Source organism: Euprymna scolopes, chromosome 12 (genome assembly GCF_053919585.1).
Source record: "Euprymna scolopes isolate OS-2025 chromosome 12, ASM5391958v1, whole genome shotgun sequence".
NCBI lineage: Eukaryota > Metazoa > Mollusca > Cephalopoda > Sepiida > Sepiolidae > Euprymna > Euprymna scolopes.
Window position 1 is genome coordinate 97,634,874 of NC_136493.1, and position 23,438 is coordinate 97,658,311.

General features: G+C 33.9%; 1 protein-coding gene across 1 annotated transcript in view; it reads left to right on the top strand.

Annotated features, from left to right (window-relative positions):
• LOC145291435 (integrin alpha-9-like) overlaps positions 1-23,438 on the top strand; it is a 139,930-nt gene that overhangs the window by 97,363 nt on the left and 19,129 nt on the right. Inside the window, exons 18-21 of the mRNA XM_080137278.1 lie at positions 2-127; positions 3,207-3,326; positions 5,067-5,159; positions 15,712-15,828. Of these exons, the coding sequence (XP_079993404.1) occupies positions 2-127; positions 3,207-3,326; positions 5,067-5,159; positions 15,712-15,828 (456 nt within the window). The remainder of the gene's footprint in view (position 1; positions 128-3,206; positions 3,327-5,066; positions 5,160-15,711; positions 15,829-23,438) is intronic.

Below are 23,438 nucleotides of genomic sequence, written 5' to 3' on the forward strand. Positions count from 1 at the left end.
GATGCATGATGAGAATCGAGACGCCCTCAAATCAAACGACAGCGTTTGTCATCTGAGAAAATTACAAGGCACAAAAGCAGAATTTCACACTGATCTCAAATCTTTGATGAAACATGGAAATATTGCGGTAATATCTGCGGAAATGCTTTCTCCTTCTTTCTCTGTCTGTCACTTTCGTTTTATTTCTCTCTTTGTCACTTTATTTTTATTTCTCTGTCTGACACTTTCTCCTTCTTCCTCTTTCTGTCACTTTCTTTTTATTTCTCTGTCTGTCACTTTCTCCTTCTTCCTTTGTCTGTCACTTTCTTTTTATTTCTCTTTCTGTCACTTTCTCCTTCTTCCTTTGTCTGCCACTTTCTTTTTATTTCTCTTTCTGTCACTTTCTCCTTCTTCCTTTGTCTGTCACTTTCTTTTTATTTCTCTGTCTGTCACTTCCTCCTTCTTTCTCTTTCTGTCACTTTCTTTTTATTTCTCTTTCTGTCACTTTCTCCTTCTTCCTTTGTCTGTCACTTTCTCCTTCTTCCTTTGTCTGTCACTTTCTTTTTATTTCTCTTTCTGTCACTTTCTCCTTCTTCCTTTGTCTGTCACTTTCTTTTTATTTCTCTGTCTGTCACTTTCTCCTTCTTTCTCTTTCTGTCACTTTCTTTTTATTTCTCTGTCTGTCACTTTCTCTTTATTCCTTTGTCTGTCACTTTCTTTTTATTTCTCTTTCTGTCACTTTCTCCTTCTTCCTTTGTCTGTCACTTTCTTTTTATTTCTCTGTCTGTCACTTTCTCCTTCTTTCTCTTTCTGTCACTTTCTTTTTATTTCTCTTTCTGTCACTTTCTCTTTATTCCTCTGTCTGTCACTTTCTTTTTATTTCTCTTTCTGTCACTTTCTCCTTCTTTCTCTTTCTGTCACTTTCTTTTTATTTCTCTGTCTGTCACTTTCTCCTTCTTCCTCTGTCTGTCACTTTCTCTTTATTTCTATGTTTGTCACTTTCTCTTTATTTCTCTGTCGTTATTTTTATTTTATTATATATATATATATATATATATATATATATATATATATAAACATGTATATATTTTTTTTTTACTGTCTTGATGGGATAAGTTATGCTCACTTCTTCCTTCTTCCATGTATGGCCGTTTTGTGAGAGTCGAGTACGTCAGAATTAAAGTAGAAAATTCAGAAATAGAATAAAACTGACTGATAATTTCCATCACTTATTAGCAAGAAGTATGATTATATTGGAATTATAAGTTGCGCCAGCGTTTATAGTCCTATAGTAACTGAATTTAAAGGGGAAAATTGTCTTTATTTTATTAATATAGTATCTATCTATTAATCCATATATATATATATATATATATATATATATATATATATATATATATATATATATATATATATATATATATATAACAGTAATCTACACACACGTGTTTCACAGTTCTACCGATCGTCAGCGTAGCTTGACTGTTCTGGGATTCGAACCTCAGACTATTACGCCTCGACGTCCTAGATGACTTTACGTGTTATTTTTATCACTTATAAAGTTATGTCGAGTTTTTTGTTGATTTTTTTAACAATAATACCGTTATTAGCGTCTTCAACCTTGGAGGTCGAGGAGAAAGTTATATATATATATGAAATAGTATACTCTAATTTAATTTTGACTGTTTTCTAAAGTTATCTTTTCTGTGTATTTTACTTTAAATAGCCTAATTTTTAAAACTTTTATATTTTTAAAAATATACTGCGATATATGTACGCTTGAAAAAAAACACGGAAGTTTTTTTTTTTACATAGGCGTCACCACTTATCAAGGCCGATAGGCTACTCTAGGATAAGGTTTAAAGAGTGTACAGTAGTCAAAAGGACAATATAGTAATCGATAGTAGTAGAAGTTCGGAAAATTTGTTAACTTATATGGAACGGCTCATCAGAAACTTGTTCATGTTTAACTTTAAGACAACCATATTATAGACAGCTGGAAAGCAGGAAAATTGAAGACAATTCTACAGGCGTGCAGTTCTAAGAAAGAAGCTTTGACCATGGAATCTATGTTTAGGTTTAGGCGCAGATAAAGAGTGGGGGGAATTATTGATAGTGTTTTCAGCTAGACGAGTGTTTCTTGTGAAAGTTTGGTGAGGGGAGACCATAGATTGAAGCTCAGTCAAACACTTTCCATGAAAATAACGATAAAGCAGAGACAAACTCGCAACATCTCTTCTGTGAGAAAGAGGTTGCAAGGAAGAGAAAAGGACATCTCCTACGAGGCTACAAAGTCCATTTTGTATTCTATCAAGGCAGGACAAGTCCTTTCTAGCAGCTCCTGCCCAGATGTGGCAACAGTACTCCATCCTTGGACGTACCTGGCTCTTATAGAGATAGAGAATTGCATCAGCAGTGAGATATCTACTGGATCGATAGAAGGATCCGACCATTTTTCCAGCGGTTTTGGCAACAAATTCGATGTATGTGTTCAATTTAAGATCAGGAGTAAAGGTCAAGCCCAGAAGCTTGTCAAAACATGAGGCCTCCTCAAGACGAGAACCATTCATTTCAATTGATGCCAGATGGGGATTAGAACGTTAATGATGTAAAGATAGAAGCTTGGTTTTAGATGCATTAAAAATAACCAGCCACTCCTTTCCCTATTGTACAACGTAATCAAGATCAGAGGAGAGAGAATCAGAGAGAACTTGGTTGTTTACTGTCTTAGATGTGCTACCATAGATGGTAGTGTCGTCAGCAAACATGTCTACGAATGATGTGATTTGGAAGATCATTAATGTAGATCAGGAAAAGAGTTCGGCCCAGGATGGACCTCTGAGGGACTCCAGCATTAATACTGTGAGCTTCTGATTTTTGCCCATCAACTACTACTCTTATGAATCTATCAGAGAGAAATGATTTAATAATTGCGAAGACATTTCCAGCTATACTATAGCTGGAGATCTCGTGAAGTAAATCTTTATGCCATACCCTATCAAAGGTCTTTGATATGTCAAGAGCAATTGCTCTAGAAAGGTTGCCTTTGTCGAGAGATTCGCTAATCCTATGGGATATAACTGTAAGTACATCTGCTGTAGATCTAGAAGAACGGAAACCATATTGCGTGTCACTAAAAGGTTATTTTTGCTGAGATGGTTGATTGCTTAGAACGCAATATAAAAAAGGATGATTGTATATAAATTTTGTCATGATTATTTCTACAGAACTGCAGTTGGTTGAAATGTCATCGGATCGAATGTGCATTTCCCAACCTGACGACAACCAATGTGAAGATTTTTGAGATCGCTTTCAATATAGACACCAAAATATTAAAGCAGTTCCAGGTAGGCATTTGTTATATTTTAAAGTTATTGAATAATTGCATGCTTTATTTATTCCTTTTTCTCTCAAGGCCGTCTTTATCACTTTCCCTCATGTTTTCTTTAAAGTTTAAGATTGCTAATTTCTCATTCCAACATAGTCCACATGGCTCGTCTAGGTTTGAACATATGTTCACTCGCAGTACTATTTTCACTCTACTATCAGTGATCGCCCCCTTTCCTTAAGCTCTCAGTAGTGGTTCGCTAAAGTTGTTTTTATTCAGCGTTTTTCAACATCAATTCCATGCATTAGTGTAACGAATCCTCACGAGGATGAAACATGGATAATAATGTAGCTTAATTGTCATATATATTTTAAAAAATTACTACCTAGCTCTACTTACTGTCATAGTAAATACTGAAAATATTTTCATAAAATGTTATGTAGATATATAAAATAATGTGTGTGTGTGTATGTGTGTGGAAATATTTATTTTCAAATATATTTCACCTTTTGTACTAATCCTATAATTTATGAAGCTCAATGTAATTACAGAGCTTATAACAACTATTCGGATTTTGTAATCATGTAATCAAATCAATTTTCGGATTTTGTAATCATGCCCATATGCATTTATTTTTCTTTTAATGAATTGATAGACGTTTTTTTCTTCTGATGAGTTAAGGGTAGAATGTGTTTATTGATTGATATAATAATCAAATGAATGATTTTGCGCTACGAAACAGGTGCTGTCAAGAATTGTGTATATCAACGTACTCAAAGGAATAACTTGTAAGATGGTCAACATCTTGACATTTGGAACATAGACTTGTCCTTTATTTGTTATATATATATATATATATATATATATATATATATATATATATATATATATATATATATATATATGTTAAGTATGCGTATATGTTTATATGGTAAAGTAATGGTATGCACAGTATTCCCTCCTAAACTAATTAGCCAATCATTATGAATTTTAGAACACAGCTTATGGGTGTGATGATACATGATGTGGGCTGTATTTAGTTTAATTTAGTTTGACGCAGAGAGGATGAAACTACTTTTATCTATAAGTGACGTTTGCAGGTGTATCAGTATCAAATTACCGGATATTTATTTTGCGTCAATCAGCTAGATTTTATTTCTTTCATTCAATACATTAATGTCTATATAAAGGTAATTTATAGAATGCACTACAATGCAGAGGTTGAACAGATCGACGCAAACTGAAGCAAATTAAGATATATAACGGTGGAATAAGCTATGCAGATGTAAATCAACCTTTTATTAATACAATGTATATGTATTTTTGATACGTTTAACATGTTATTATGTTCTTACTTGCATCAGTATGGTCAGATGAAAGTCTTCTATCATATGATATTTCGGGAAAAATTCCCTTCCTCAGATATGTGTTCCACTTTAGTTTAAATGTGCATACAAGAGTTATTATAAATGTGAGCAGTTTAGCAGAAATTTAAATGGGCCTAAATATCAATATCCTGTTTTAAAATCTATTATTATTCTTTCAACTTAATAATGTTAGGGTTTGTGTTAATATTCCATATTATTTCATTTCTTTCATTTTTATTTTATTTATTAATTGTTCCAATTTGCATTTTAAGTTTGGATTTGTTTTCGTCACTTTTATTATTAAGCTTGGTATGTTTGGATTTAACTATTGAACTGCTGTTTTATTCATTTGTTATGCGTCTTTCCCATTAATTTGATATGTCTACTTGCAGAACAAACTTCGAGTCTTCGACGTTGTTTCCAATGGAACACTGAGGATGACCACGACTCATCAAGTCATTAATCTTCATCAAGATCAAACAGCTGTAAGACAATTTGAAAGCCACATTAGAAAATTAATAATATTAATAACACTAATAATGAAAATATTCATAATATTAATAACACTAATAAAAAAATACATAACATTAATAATACTAATAACAAAAAATTCATAATATTAAAACACGGATAATAAAAAAAATAATATTATTAATAACACTAATAATTAAAAAAAAATCATAATATTAATGATACTAATAATTTAAAAAAAATCATAATATTAATGACACTAATAATAAAAAAATTTATAATATTAATAAAATTTATAATAAAAAATTCATAATATTAATAACACTAATAATAATACAAATTCATAATATTATTATACTAATAATTAAAAAATTCATAATATTCATACCACTAATAAAAATGATAATAGTAATAACACTACTAATAAAAAATTCATAATATTGATAACACTAATAATTTTAAAAAATCATAATATTAATGACACTAATAATAAAAAATTCATAATATTGATAACACTAATAATTTAAAAAATCATAATATTAATGACACTAATAATAAAAAATTCATAATATTAATAACACTAATAATAAAAAATTCATAATATTAATAAGACTTATAATAAAACATTCATAATATTAATAACACTAATAATAAAAAAATTCATAATATTAATAACACTAATAATAAAAATAGTTTATACTTAAGCTAAGATACGCTATATTTTTTTTTTGCCATAAACAGAATTGAATACTCTACTGAAACCGATTAACCTTATTAAATATGATAAGATAGCTGCCTCATTATAACTAACAACCAGGCTGAGATAGGTGAATCACTGAATGCCCAAGGTTCGAGACGCGAGTTGGCTCGTTGAAACCATACTGATGAGTCTTTAAAAGCTGAAACCCCTATCTGTTGATTCATATTTATATAATTTATCTTCACTAACTTAGAAGAGAGAACACTGATTTAAGAAAAAGACAATTTCTACTGAAGCTAATATGCAAGGTTTTTTTTTTTACATAAACGGAACTAAATACGTTATAAAAACTGATTAACTAATTAATTAAATACAGCAAATATTCATTCTATATTATAACTAGCAAACCGGTCATGACAGCTGAGACGTTAAACTTTCACAGTCAGTAGTGACTAAAGTTTGTATTCAGAAGTTTGTTGAATAAATCTGCACCGATGAATCTTCAAATTACCAAACAGGTGTCTGTGGATGTTAATGGTATATATATATATATATATATATATATATATATATATATATATATATATATATATATATATATATAATAAATGCCATGGCTTAAAGAGGTTCTTTCCTATTCTTTTCTCATTTTCGCTCCTATTGATCTGATTATATAATAAAGTTCTATGTAACTTTTATTGCTCATCTTCTAATTTAAATATATATATATATATATATATATATATATATATATATATATATATATTTAAATTTTTTATGTACATACAGTCATATCTTGCTATGATGTGCCGACCGTTTTAATCATATTAGATATCATCAGGCAAGAAAAATTAAGGTACAAAAACTGAAAAGGGTCAACACCCTTCTTAGTGATACACAATATGGTTTTCGTTCTGCTAGATCTACAGCAGATGTGCTTACAGTTATATCTCATAGGATTAGTGAATCTCTCGACAGAGGCAACCTTTCTAGGGCATTGCTCTTGACATATCAAAAGCCTTTGATAAGGTATAGCATAAAAGTTTACTTCACAAAATCTCCAGCTATGGTATAGCTGGAAATGTCTTCACAATTATTAAATCATTTCTCTCTTATAGGTTCATAAGAGTAGTAGTTGATGGGAAAAAATCAGAAGCTCACAGCATTAATGCTGGAGTCCCTCATAGATCCATCTTGGGTCCAACTCTTTTCCTGATCTACATTAATGATCTTCCAAATCACATCCTTACATCATTCGTAGACATTTTTGCTGACGACACTACCATCTATGGTAGCACATCTAAGACAGTAAACAACCAAGTTCTCTCTGATTCTCTCTCCTCTGATCTTGAGCACGTGGTACTAGTACAATTGTGAAAGGAGTGGCTGATTACTTTTAATGCATCTAAAACCAAGCTTCTATCTTTACATCATCAACGCTCTGATCCCCATCTGGCATCAATTGAAATGAATGGTTCTCGTCTTGGGGAGGCCTCCATGTTTTGACAAGCTTCTGGGCTTGACCTTTACTCCTGATCTTAAATGGAACACATACATCGAATTTGTTGCCAAAACTGCTGGAAAAATGGTGGGATCCTTCTATCGATCCAATAGATATCTCACTGCTGATGCAATTCTCTATTTATATAAGGCCAGGTACGTCCAGGGATGGAGTACTGTTGCCACATCTGGGTAGGAGCTGCTAGAAAGGACTTGTCCTGCCTTGATAAAGTACAAAATAGACTTCGTAGCCTCGTAGGAGATGTCCTTTTCTCTTCCTTGCAACCTCTTTCTCACAGAAGAGATGTTGCGAGTTTGTCTCTGATTTATCGTTATTTTCATGGCAAGTGCTCGACTGAGCTTCAATCTATGGTCTCCCCTCGCCAAACTTTCACAAGAAACACTCGTCTAGCTGAAAACACTATCAATAATTCCCCCTCCCCACTTTTTATCTGTGCCTAAACCTAAACGTAGATTCCATGAATAAAGCTTTTTTCTTAGAAGTGCACGCCTGTGGAATTGTCTTCCGTTTTCCTGCTTTCCAGCTGACTACAATATGGTTGTCTTCCAACGTAAACAAGTTCTTGGTGGGCCGTTCCATATAAGTTAACTAATTTACTGAATTTCCATTACTAACGATTACTATATTGTCCAATTGACTACTGCACACTCCACTCTTAATCCTTATCCTCGAGTGGTCTCTGGCCTTGATAAGTGGTTATGCCTATGTAAAAAAAAAACCCCAAACTTTTCAAATTTTGAGGAGAGAAAATTCGCCATGAGTGGCAATGGGCGTGCATATATATGTGTGTGTGTGTGTGTGTGTGTGTGTGTGTGTGTGTGTGTGTGTGTGCTTTCAATTTGTCTTTACATAAGCAGTAATTTGTTGCTACACAGTCATGAGTATGTTTCGGTCTTCTAGTATTTAGTAACAAATGACCTCTTCAGGCAACAACGCTTATATTCAAAAGTGGAATTCTTAATGAAAAATGAAAATCAACTTTCAGCAAAAGAAGGTTCTTTAGTAAAAAAAGGGTCAGGGGGTGAAGTTCAGCTGTGTGTAGAACAAGATTGGTTGGGTGTGGATTTATGTATTTATTTTTAATTTTTATTTATTTATTTATTTATTTATTTATAGAATCGATGACGTCATCATATTATGCGTATTTTATGAAGCTGTTTATAGGCATTGTTTATTAACGAATAAAATAAATAATGTTAAAATTGCGAGGAAGTGTAATATATTTTGTTCAGCTTTCATTGAATTAGATACGGGGTAATGGGAAACGTCACGTACAAAAATAATTCTCTGAATCCTCTAACCCACACCCGCAACGGAAATATGAAATATAAAATGTTAACGAAGCAGTATTAGAAAATGCTGAAAACAATGTATTTTGTTTTCCATGAATGGGATTGTACCGTAAAAATGTGACAATAATCAGGAACATTTTTTTCTAGGAACAAAGAGTAGTATCTGTTTTGATGCTAGAGTTAGTCTAGTGTGTCCTGGGTCAATTGTGCAAAAATCATTTTACGTTAATTTTTTTTTTTTTGTTCTAACCCAGAGTTTTCCCATTTTGGGGCAGCTGTATGTTTCTCAAATTAAGAACCGACCTGTGCCACAATTTGGTCTTGTGAGGAAGCGAATGTTATAATAAGTACATTATTATCCAAAAACCATTCTTAACATGGGGAGGGTGGGGTATAATTATCATCTGTATTTTTATCTAACAATAAGATGAACACGAGTACTAATAAAAATTAAGTTAACTTAAAAATCATAACCCCCACCCCAAAAGGTAAAGTTTGAGTATATTACACCCCTCCCAACCGTAAATGTTCATATTTACTTACCTCCCCACGAGGGCAAAGTTAGACACCAAGGTCGGTTTTTAATGTGGGGGAAGGAACAAAAATAAAATTTCCTTAGTCGTGAATGATTTCTTCTCTGCTAACTGAGAACAAAAAATGAAACCTGTATATTCTGTACTTTCATATAACTATATACTGGACACAAACTGGACACAAACACTGGTAAAAATTAACTGAATTTGGAAATCCTAAAAAAAAAAAAAAAATGCAGTCCCCACCCAGAAAAAAAATCAAAATTTATTGTTTATTGGCTAGTAAGTTTCAACGCGTTTAAAAAAGATAGGAAATGAAAAAATAAGATTCAAAAGTTTTTATGTATTCACAAATGTTGCGTCTTTGCCCCAAGACTTTTTTAAGATGACTGATGTGAAGCAAAACATAAAAGTCAATTCATTCCGCGTTATAAACGCACCATATATTTTGAATTTTAACGTCTATTGTTCGTTTGAACGAAAGAACGGAGCAAAAATACTGACTTCTGTTTTTTTTTTTCAAAACCAATCATCATTAACAAGTCTAGAATTAAAGACGAAAAGCTGATGAATATATAAACACATACATTAACAATCTGCTGCAAACAAAGTGTAGTATCTGTACACTTTATTTTTTGTGTTTCGATCAGTGAATGAGAAATCTTCCTAGACAGAGGCATTTTTTTTTTTAACATTTATCACAATTCAGAGTGCCCATTTTGGAGGAAACTGGATTTACCTCACATTAAAAACTGACCTTGTGATTAACTCTGCCCTTGGGAGGAGGAAAGTAAATAGGGGTGGGCCAACAAAAATGCCATTGCAAACTGAAGATGGATAGACCAAAGAAAATCGCATATTTTTCAAAAGTTTTGAGTTATTCCAAGAGAAATTTAAGACGCATAAGAGTATTGTCACTATTGACACAAATTTTCATAAAGTTTGTTGTTGTCGTTTTAAAAATGTTAAGCTTTGTTGGGTTAAATAAACAAAACGGAAGTATAATCAAGCGGCCTTTGAATGTCATGCGTGCATGCACCTAACCATTAGTGTTTCTGCCTACACAACCAAATTCGTTGACAGACATATGCATGGTGCGAATCGCCCACATTTGGAATGTATATTAAGAAAAAAGAAAACATTTATCTAGAAAGAGGGGAAAAAAGATTTGACCTAATTCTTCCAACACTTCCTATCCCCACTTTATCTCTCTCTCTCTCTCTATCTATCTATCTATCTATCTATCTATATATATATATATATATATATATATATATATATATATATATACTTACTTTTCTAATAACCTATCGTCCAATTCATTAATCTTTCTATCTATCTATCTATCTATCTATCTATCTATCTGTTTTTTATCTATCATTGTAGCTATATTTCTATCTATCTAACTACCTTTCTCTCACCCTACCTCTCTCCCCTTTCTCTTTCTCCTCTCTCTCTCTCTCTCTCTCTCTCTCTCTCTCTCTCTGTATATATATATATATATATATATATATATATATATATATAAGCGAAAATGTATGTATGTATGTATTTGTGTTCGCTTTCTGTATATGTCTACAAAAGGCTTTTTTCGCCTAATTCTCGGTTGGCTCGCTCCTTCTTAAAACTTTTTATATGCTGTCTAAATAATAATATCTACGACTGAGGAACTCTGGTCGCAGCTATCTTTAATTTACCCGACTTTTACAAGCTATTTTCGAGATATATTTTGATCGCCGCGTAGCGGGAAAAACAGAAACTGGTTTCCAGCGCTCAACTAGGTCAAACATCACGCGACTTAACGTTCTTGCACCTGTTAATTTTGCTTTATAAACCTCAACTTAACACACCTATCAATTTATCTATTCCCGTGGCCGAAATGGTGAGGTCGCAGGGGTTTTTTTCTATTTCCTTTTTACCTCCGCATCCAAGGTTCGGGGTTCAAGCCTACCTTTCTACTAAAACTATTTTTTTTCTTTTACACCTCCAAACACCCGGCCAACGTTATTTTTTTTTTAAACAGGGTTGTTTTGATTTACCCCCCCCCAACACACACACACCTCCAAACACCCGGGAAACACTGGGTACCACCCGCTAGTCTACATATATAAAAGGCAAAATGTGTGCGAACATTTTATGCATGTCTCGCAAAGGCTTTTTCGCCGACGCTCCGGGGGGGGGGGTTACTATCGCTTAGAACTGTTTATATACCCCCTAGATAATAATATCTAGGATTTGGGAACGCGGGTCACTATAGATTAATTTACGTTGATTTTTACAAAATTATTGCTATTTCAGCCCGTCTTGTGTCCATTCAGCTTTTTTGTATAAAAAGCGAAACTAATTGCCCGGCCCTCCGTGGCGCGGGCGAAAGATAAAAGTGTAGCATCTATTCCGACAGATACTGCAATAAAAGACCATATGGGGGGGGTAACCCCACATATCAGACCTTGGTCAATGTAGGGGCAACCCATCATATCAATTGTCATATACCAGCTCCCCTACTCCCCGGGAAGCTGGTCCCCATTTTCCCCTTCACTCTCCACATTAAAAAACGACATTGTGCTTAATTTGCTCAGTGGGGAAGCAAATAAATACCGCACTGTTCCCAACAATCACACCAGGAAACGTCCAGAAGCAATCAGCTTTGATCAATGTGGGGCCAAACTCCTTATATCAGAGAATTGCTATTCAATCTGGACAATGGGGAGCTGGTTTTCCCCTCCCCAACGTCTTGGGGAAAAAACCAGTCAAAGTTGGGTAAACAAACCCAAATGCAGCAAAAGTAATTCCGTGACTTCTATTTGACCTCATTAATGAGGTCAAATAGAAGCAGCAGAGTTAACTTTTATTGCGGACACGTATCAATTCTGTTTTTAATATTTAAATAAATAAATTCAAACATCTTTCCGTTAGTATTTCGCGGTGGCCCAATGGTTAACGTCGCATTTTATTTTTTTTTCATACTTTAATTTCCAACATTGCCTCAAGGGTTCGAGTTCGATCCTCATACTTACCTACCAAAACTTTTTTATACTTACCTACCAAAACTTTTTTTTTTATTTTACCCCCCTCCGAGTTTTGATTTACCCAAGACCACACACACCTCCAAACACCCGGGCAACGCCGGGTACCCCCCCCCCCCGTTAGTCTATATATATAAATCTCAAACGTCTGTTAGTATGTATGTTTGTATGTCCGCCTAAAACTTTTGACAGACAGAACAAAAATTAACAAATTCAGGATCATATTAAAGCTCGAACGTTCGCCCGACAAATATCGAAAAATTGACCAAAAACATTAATTCTTTCACCCTAAAATCACCAGTTTTGTACAGGGAGGGTGTAGCAAAAACTGTCCTCTCATGACAAGTTCGCTTCTACGCATGCGCAAATGACGTCGGAACATGATTTAGTTTAAATATTAAAAAAACCGACCCAATTTTGGAGGGCGGTGTTATCATCTAAAGGTTGTAAGTCCGAATTGTGGTGTGAGGTGCCTTTTTTTTTTTTCTTTTTTGATTTTTTACATTTTAATATTGAAGCAGGGTTATTTAAGCCATTTTTCACGTTCTATGTTGTTTTCTTTTTGGTTTTTATTTTTCAGATTTTTTAAGAGTTTTTACGTTCGTTTTTCTATTTTCTTTTTCCATCACATTCGCGTTTTCTTTTTTGTTTTTGTTTTTTCCGATTTTTACATTTAACATCGTTCGTTTGCCTTAGATTAGTTTTTTTGTGTTTTTTCGATTTTTTAATTTTAACATTTTTTATATAAAATATTTAATAATTTAAAATTTAATGTTTAGATATTTAACTCGCTTATTTTTATGCTTTGTTACCCCCCTCCGCCCGAGCACACCCACCTCTAAACACCTGGACAACGTCGGGTACCCCACGCTAGTATATATATAAAATAAACTATCCACTATCCACTTATTAAGTGTTTCCTTTTCAGATTAAATATGTTTTTAACTCTTTTTCAAAGTGTTTTTAACATGTTTTATTAACTACTTGCTCTTATATATATATATATATATATATATATATATATATATATATATATATATATATATATATATATATATATATATATATATCAGGTTAAAGGTACTCAGAAGTAATAACTAATGAATTTAACGAGGTTATTAAGAGTACTCAATAAAAGAAGACTAAGGATATATTTTTATTAATATAAACACATTTATATGATTGCGACACTGGACATGCCAATGTTTCGGACAAACGGTCTTCGTCAGACGACTTAATAAATGGTTGCTTTCCACAGAAGAAACCAGTCTAGTGTCGCGACAATATAAATTTACTTATATTAATAAATAAACAAATAAATAAATAAACAAACTTATCCCAATCTCATTATAAATTGATTCAACCTTGATTTCTACAACTCGGCGTGGTACATACAGCGCCTAGACTTTCCAAATGGTCACCTATCTGGGAGGAACAGAGAGAGGGAGGGAAGAAAGAAAAAGAGGAGAAAGGAGACGTAAAGAGAACTTCAGTAATATATATTAGAAATAATGATCCAACGGGTTATATTGTTCTAAAATTTGCTTGCAGGTTGAATGTTTTAGTGGGCGCAAAGAAAAGCGAATGAAACGAGAAATAGTGAGAGGAGGAGAATGAAGATAGTCATAGAAACAGTAGAGTAACGGAAGGAAGGTAAAAATGACATAAATAAAAGGATAAAAATATAAAAGAGAGGAAAGTAGGAGGATTGTGTAAATAAATAAATGACGTAAATAATGAAGAAAGGAAAAAAATTAAACATATGCATCAATATAATGCTCACTCATTATCTGTGATCTTAGAGAGTAAGTTCATTATGGGAATAAGAACAGACATGAATCCTTATTCATTACCGAGTAACGCCAGGTAGATCTCCTATTAAGTCAGTACAAAAGTTTTTTGCCGATTTAAAATTTCATCTTGAAAATGAAAACTGGTGTATTTTTAAAAAATTTTATTCATAACAATAACGGTTTTTACTCTTTATAGCTGAATCCCATATGTCAACGAGCTTATAAATGCATCGTTTGTCAAATTCTTTAGGCTTTTATACAAAAATATGAACTTAATACCACAAGAGAAGCCTTCTTGCTGTTCTCCAGGTGCTACACTTCAATTTCTTGTTTTCTGTCAGTGGAGGAGTAATCCTTCACGACTGAGACAATTTTTATTTTTGTTCCTTTCTCCACGTTAAAAGACGACCCTGGTGTCGTGGGGGGGGGGGGCAAAGTAAATAGGAACTCATGTTCAGTCTCCTCTCGTGATATTAAATCATCTAAATTGTTTTGTAATCCTTGAAACAAGTGATAACCGAGGGAACTCGGTCAGGAGAATATGTAGTGAAGCCAAGACTACTACTTCTCTATTACATTTCTCTTTCTCTCTACTGTTCCCTTTCCCTTCCTTCCTTCCTTCCTTCCTTCCTTCCTTCTTTTCTCTCTATGTGACCAGAGGTTTTCTCTCTATGTGACCAGAGGTTGTAGCCAATCAGGGCGGAGAACAGTTCTGGTGGGAAAAAAGGAGATACAAAAAGTTTTCGAAGCAAAAAAAAAAAAAACGGAGAGACGAGTTGTTCCAGAGTCAAGGCACAAATGAAAATCCCGAACTTTCTATGACCGGATAATACTTGTACGCTGGAATGTATATAAAACCGTTTTGTTTTGAAATGCCTTTGTTTCTTGATTATTATTCCCAGGTCGGTTTCTAGACAGTTCCAACACCCCCGTCTTCTTATTAATTTCGACGACTCCCCAAAAGGGGGACCCACCGAAACGGTGACCTACCCAACAAGAGTTACATTATGGTAACCGCCATAAATATACAGGATGGGGAAAGATTTCCCAACCAAATTCTTCTAAGAGATCTTTGGTCAGTTGTGCTGCGTGATGTTGACTAAACAAGGTCGTTTTCCGGTCAATATGGACGAGAATATTGCCAAAAAATATGAATGATGCATTAATAATCTAATAGGAAAAGTTATAAATTAATAATGAAAATATGTTGACGTAATAACAATAGGCATAAAATAAATTACAATTGTTTCAAATGCCCCTTTCTACTTTCGCCCCGATTTGATAGTATATCATATATTTTGCTGTTGCGGTTATTTTTATGATTTTTTTTTTTTTTTTTTTTACAAGGGAGTCATGACTTATCAAGGCCTGAAGGCCACTAGAGAATAAGAGTTAATGTATGTAAGGTGGTTAGTGAAACAACAGCGTAATGATCGGTATTGGTGAATATTGAGTAGAATTTGATTATTTAAGGGGACAGCTCAACTAGAACTTGTTTACATTGGACTTGAAGACGACCATGTTGTAGTCAGCTGGGAAGAAGGCCCACGATACAGAGTTCTACAGGCGAGCAGTTCTAGGAAAGAAGCTTTATTCATGGAATTTGCGTTTCGATTTAAGTAGAGAAAGGGAATGGGGGAATTATATTCTTTTGTGTCATTTCATATGAATTTCAACGTTTGATTTATTTTATTTTTCAGGTCACAACTTCGTTTATTATTAGTCGCCTGCGCGAAAAAATCCAATGGTGGATTGTTGTCATCAGTATTATAATCGGACTCATCTTCCTCATCATTCTCGGCATTGTCCTCTGGAAGGTAAGAACACAAGTCAACCATTTTGTTATCATTCTAATTATTTATTACTAAACATTCTAGACGGCATAATTACATTGACACACCAATTCTCATCAGATCACCGAAGTTAAACAATGGTGATCATGGCTAGTACCAAGTGGGTGATTATTTGGAAATACCAGGCGCTGTATGTAGGAGGATGTCGACATCTCCTTGCAGCAGGTCGGGTGCACACGCCCCACCGTTGAGGAATGGTATTGCTCAACTCTCTTTGCCTGTAATCCATGTGAATACATGTTTGTTTCCTAAAAATCCTGTGTTCCTTTCGTTTATTACCATTTAACCCCATAACAACTGGCGACGATGGATTCTACTTAAACACGGGTTAACTCCACAAAAAAATGACAAAATTCTAATTGACTTCAAAAGAAGTTACAAGCTAAAAAGTCGTCTGGCAATTACGTTCTAAAAACAAAAGCCTAAAAGCAAAAACAAAACGAACACATGGCAAAGTTATCGACGCAATTGTAAGTAATCTTTTTGTCTCTATATTTAAATTGAAAAAAAAAACTGTACGAAACGCATTTTTGTAATGTTTAAAAATTAATTTGGTTGCCTATTGAAAGAAGAAAAAAAAAGAAAAAAAGAGAAAAATGTTGACCCAATTTTCACCGCCAGAACAATTCTATTGTAAACTGTCGACTGTTTATTCGCATGCAAATTTGAACATTTTTTTCACATGAAGTGAAAAGTTTTTTTGCCTTTGTTTTGTGCTGCTAACTTTATGCAATATTTTAACGGGAGAGAAATTTTTCCCCCTCTTCCTTTTACTTGGACTAAAAGAAGGATACTTTTTCATTGAGTGGAATTTTCTAAAATATTCTATTTCTAACCGTCGGTTCTAAAGTGAAAAACTTGTTTTTTTTCTTCTGCGTGGGGACAGCTCTCCCCCCCCCACAATCACATAAAAAAACAGCCATTTTGGTAAACTGCCAGACAATTCCACAATTATTTTTATTCTTTGTATGGTATCACAGTATATATATATTGGGGGGGGGGAGTTTGTTTCGCAGATAAAAAATAAAATTTTTTTGTCCACCCTCATATTGGGTTATCTCTAAGGTTTTTACCAAGCAGTAAGAGAAATATTGCTCCCTCCTCATACGCACACACTCAAGGAAAGGACATTTTCTGTTTGTTTGTTTTTTATTATTATTTTATCTCTCTTCTTCAGTTAAAAACGAAAATAATTTTTTTTTCATGCGTTTGGAGGATGTTAAAGCAGTATTAATGCAACTAATCAAGGCTCAGACGAACCAGCAGCAGAAGGCTGAGGAAATTTTAAAAGAACGTGATAAACAACTCCAGGTACAATTTCAAGAGAGGCAACAAGCGTTGGAGAAGAGAATGCTACTTCAGCAACAGAGACAAGAAGAGCTATTGTTAAAAAAATATTTGATAGAATGGAACAAAGGGACGACAGTTTTGCTTTTTCCCAAAGTACAATATGGAACGCTATAGAAACGTCAAAATACCAACCGTTCTGAGGATCTATTCACTGTGGATTTTCAAGAGTGGAGCAACGCTTAGAAAGTTCGCCTACTTTGGAGGAAATTAGGGACCACAGAACATAGCAAGTTTGTGGATTATATTCTCCCCAGGAAGACGAGTGGATTGGAATTTTCTGAAGTGGTAAAACTTTTATCCGAACTGTTCAGCCCGAATTCTACGCTCTTTCATAGAAGATGGAAGTGCTTTAACCTGCAAAAAAGCAACAACAACGATTATCTGACCTTCGCGTCCGTGGTAAATAAGCACTGGGATGATTTCCGTCTATCTGACTTATCGGCAGATGACTTCAAGTGTTTAATTTTTGCGCAGGGTCTAGTCTCATTCAAAAACGCTGAGATTAGACAATGTGTTCTCTCTAGACTTGAGGGCAAGCAGAGCCTCACCCTCCAGAAGTTGGCTGAGGATTGTCAATGGGTAATCTGCGTAAGGAAAAACTCAAGACACGCTGAGGAGTCAGGCGCAACATTCATTAGAAAGACGACCTTCAGACCGGAAAAATACTCACCCTGAAAAAGAAAAGCTGGAAGTAAGAAAACTCAGGCTACACCTAATAAGTACCACCCAGTCACAAGACCAAGATCCCCTACAAGCCCGTGCTATCGCTGCAGCGGGAAACATTGGTCAAATCAATGTTTTTATAAAGATAAGTACTGCAACGAACGTGGAAGGAAGGGCCACAAAGCGATCCAGTGCAGGAAGAACATGGTCAAGAACAGCGTCTGACAGACTAGATCCAAGGTACAGTGGGGAAAGAGGTGGCTGGTTACTTTAAATGCATCTAAAACCAAGCTCCTATCTTTACATCATCAACGCTCTGATCCCCATCTGGCATCAATTGAAATGGGTGGCTCTCGTCTTGGGGAGGCTCCATGTTTTGACAAGTTTCTGGGTTTGACCTTTACTCCTGATCTGAAATGGAACACGTTTATCAAGTCTGTTGCCAAGGTCGCTGGAAAAATGGTGGGATCTTTCTATCGCTCCAGAAGATATCTCACTGCTGATGCAATTCTCTATCTATATAAAAGCCAAGTACGTCCAAGGATGGAGTACTGCTGCCACATCTGGGCAGGAGCTGCTAAAAACAGCCTATCCTGTCTTGATAGAATATAAAATAGATTTCGTAGCTTAGGAGGGGGGGTGCCCTTTTCTCTTCCATGCAACCTCTCTCCCACAGAAGAGACATTGCGGGCATGTCTTTGTTTTATCGTTATTTCCATGGTAAGTGCTCCTCTGAGCGCCAGTCTCTGATCCAATCTCTCGTCAATCTTTCACGATCTTTCATCCGTCTAGCTGAAACCACTGTCAATAATTTTCCCCACTCTTTATCTGTGCCTAAATCAAAATGTAGATTCCATGAACAAAGCTTTTTTCTTAGAAGTGCACGCCTGTGGAACGCTTTTCTGTTTGCCTGTTTCCAACCTGACTACAACTGAGATATCTTCAAGTCCAACATAAACAAATTCCTGATGAACTGCCCCCTTAAATAAAACACTTTATCAAATCTCCAATACTAACGATTACTACGATACTATCCCATTGATTACTGTACACGCAATAACCATTATCCCTGAGTGGCTTTCGGGCCTTGATAAGTGGTGACCACCATGTAAAATAAAAAAGAGAAAAAGATCTGACTTGGATTTGGAGAAGAACTGGCGCAAATATGTTACAGTTAACATCGCAAATAAAACTGTGCATCTACAATTGGATTCCAGATCAGACCTGTCCATCATTAACCTTAAGACGTGAAAAAGGCTAAGGAAACCAACCATGCAGAAGGCAAACAAATCAGCTCGAAATGTGACAAGCAATAAAGTGGAATTTGAGGGAGAGCTCACACTTCCGGTGACCTTAAATGGTGTTATTAAAAAAGTGAAAGTGTACGTACATAGGACATCCGAAAACCTGTTCGGTACTGATTAGATGTAGTGCTTCGAATTATGGGACCAACCTCCCAGGATGTATAAATTCTGTCATAGGGTAGAAGACTCGTCTACGGAGAAGCAACAACTGAAGGACTAGTGACCACTTATGTACCCAGTAAACGTATCAGATCAGGTGAAAGAGTGTTTTTCAAAAGTTATAAAAACAACACATCATTCTGGGAGGTAGGCACAATTACTAAGAGAGTTGGTGACATGGTATATATCATCCAAGGACCAACATATACCCACAAACGTCACCAGAACCAACTAGAAGATGTCGATTAATTGAAACCAGCGACAGTTCACCATTGGAAGATGAGCCGATAGACACTGTCTTTGAAACTTTTGATCTTGAACCTCCTCAACCAACACCTGAACTACGGCAGTCGTTCCGTAAGAAAACAGTTACCGAGCCATTGATGGTAAACCCTAAAAGGAAGAGGTACTGTCAGCTTTTACGGACAAAAAGCTTGGGAGAAGGGTGTTGGAGACGCCCCTCCATGGGATCAATGGACTATCTCATGACGTCACTTCCTCTAGTGATGTCACTTCCGGTATCGAGTACCGGTGCTCGGATTCAGAGATTGGCACGTGACCAAGCAGGTCGGATGCACATGCCCCACTGTTGAGAAATGGTATTGCTTAACTCTGTTTGCCTGTAATCTATGTGAATACATGTTCGTTTCCTAAAAATCTTGTGTTCCTTTCGTTTATTACCATGTAACCCCATAACAGTAGCCAAAACTGTTTGGCCTTCCTCCTATTAAATTATACAGCACTTAAAATGCATAGAACATATGTGGCTATTTTTATATGCACAATGGCATGGGGAATCCATTTCTAGCCTCATTTTTGTCGAATTGAGCACAGTTTTTTGTAAAAATGTGACTTTCACAAATTTTGTGGAGAATCTTAGTGATGTGAGCGATGAACATGAGAGATGAAAAATGAAAAAGATTTTTAAAAAATAAAGGCAAAAAAAAATAATAAATCATGTTAAAAAATATAGGTGAAAAAAAAATAATGATAAAATCTAAAAAGTAAAAAATAAAAGTTAAAAATTAAAAGTTAAAAAATATAAAAGAAGAGTAGTCCAACCTAGTAATCTTTTAAGTAGTAATCTTTTAAAGATAAGCAAAGTAAAATCCACAAAAGGTTTCTAGTGAGTGAAAAAATTATTTATTACTTTTATTTACTACTACTGCTGCTACTACTACTACTACTACTACTACTACTAATAATAATAATAATAATAATAATAATAATAATGACTAGTGGGACCTGTGGAAATTCCACAGCGGCATTTTTTATATATAATAAATTCTTGGATAGGGTACTAATTATGTCAATAATTTTTCATCATTTGTAACTCACCATTTCGCACACCTTACTAAAGTTATAACTTTGATATATTGTATAGGCTGATTATTTCATTACAAACGCAGACATCAATCAACTCACATTTCATCATCTTTCATTCTTGGATGTGTTACTAATTTCGACAATATTTTAAAAAAATATTTTTAAGCAACATTATCGCCCAACCTTACTAAAATAATAACTTTGATATATTTGCTGGGCTGCTTATTTCATTTCAAACAAACCAATCAATTAACCTCCATTTCATCATTTTTCATAATTCTTGGATATGTTACTAATTTCGACAATCATTTTTCATAATTTGTACCCACATTATCTTCCCCCTCTTTAATAATAATAATCTTTGATATATTGTCTGGGATTATTATTTCATTACAAACACACTAAGGCATGAAATCACATTTCATCATTTTTCTTAATTCTTGGATATGTTATTTTGGCAATCATTTTTCATAATTTTATCCCATATTTTCGCACCTCCCCTTAAATAAATAATAACTTTGATTTATTGTCTAGGCTGATTATTTTATTTCAAACACACTAATCCATTAACTCACATTTCATCATTTTTTATAATTATTGGATATGTTACTAATTTCAACAATCATTTTTCATAAGTTAAACACACCTTATAGCTCTCCCCTTACTAAAATAATAACTTTGATATATTGTCTGGGCTGATTACAACACACTAATCAATTAACTCACATTTCATCATTTTTATAATTCTTGGATATGTTACTAATTTCAACAATCATTTTTTATCATTTAAACCGACGCCCCTTCCCCTTACTAAAATAGTAACTTTGATATATTGTCTGGTCTGATTATTTTATTGCAAACACATTATTGCATTAAATCACATATTATCATTTTTCATAATTCTTGGATATGTTACTAATTTCGACAATCATTTTTCATAATTAAAACCATCCTTATCGTCCTCTCTTACTAACATAATAACTTTGATATATTGTCTGGGCTAATTATTTTATTATAAACACACCAATCAATCAACTAACATTTCATCATTTTTCGTAATTCTTGGATATGTTACTGATCTCGACAATAATTTTTCATAATTTTAGCCCTTCTTATTGCCTTTCCCCTTTCTTAAATAATAATATTGATGTATTGTCTGGACTGATTATTTATTATAAACACACCGATCAGTTAACTCACATTTCACCAATTTTTCGTTATTCTTGGATATCTTACTAACTTCAACAATATTTGTTATAATGTAAACCATTCTCATCTCCCTCTCTTACTAAAATATAACTTTGATATATTGTCTGGGCCGATTATTTCATAAAAAGCACAACTATTTATTAATGTACATTTCATAATCGTTCATAATTCTCGGATATGTTACTAATTTCGACAATCACTTTTTATATTTTTTGCTCACATTAATAACCCCACACTACTAAAATAATAACTTTGATGTATTTTCTGGGCTGATTATTTAATTTCAGACACACTAATCAATTAACTCACATTTCGACATTTTTCATAATTCTTGGATATGTTACTAATTTCGACAATCATTTTTCATCATTTAAACCCACATCATCGCCCCTTACTAAAATAAAACTTTGATATATTGTCTGGTCTGATTATTTCATTGCAAACACACTAACTCATTAAATCACATATTATTATTTTTCATAATTCTTGGATATGTTACTAATTTCGACAATAATTTCTCATAAATTTAACCCACCTTATAGCCTTCTCCTTACTAAAATAATAACTTTGATATATTGTCTGGGCTGCTTATTTTATTATCAATCAAATAACTCACATTTCATCATTTTTCATCATTCTTGAATATGTTACTAATTTCGACAATAATTTTCATAACTTAAACCCATTATGTCGCTTCCCCTTACTTAAATAATAACTGTGATATATTGCTTGGGATGATTATTTAATTACAAACACATCAATCAATTCCGGGTATTCTCATAGTATATATGTTTCACCTATCTTATTCAATCCCGGGTGACGCTGCATATTCTGCTAGTATATATCTTTCACCTATCTAATTTGATCCTGAGCGACGCTGGGTATTCTGCTACTATATGTTTTTCACTTATCTCATTCAATACTGGACGATGCTTTCTGCTAGTATATATTTGCACTTATCACATTCAATCTCGGGTCTGACTTTATGTCCGCCACTCCACTGTTAAAAAATATTTATGAAATAAAGTAATGTTTTAATCGTAAACTGTTTCAGCCATTTCCGGGGCTAACTTCATATCCCCGAACCCACTGCTAAAAATATACATTAAATAAAGTAATGTTTAATGCATAAACGGTTTCACCCATTTCCGGGACTGATTTCATATCCCCTACCCCAATGTTAAAAATATACATGAAATAAAGTAATGTTTAAATTGTAAACGGTTTAAGTAATTTCTGGGACTGACTTTATATCCCCCACCCCACTGTTTAAAATATATTTGAAATAAAGTAATGTTTAAATCATAAACTGTTTCAACAGCTTTTCGAAATTAGTACATAAAAACATTAACACGGTTAGGGATTAGGCAACCATTGCTTCAACATGGATTTCTGAGTGTAGTATCAGTCTCAGCATTCCAGTGACTTAACCCCCCCCCTTTTTTGGGTATTGGTTAATGGAGGAGAAATCCTTAATTACTGATACAATTTTTATTTTTGTTATTGGTCAGAGTACCCCTTTTGGGGAGCTGGTTTCCAAAAAAAAATTAAACAGACCTCATG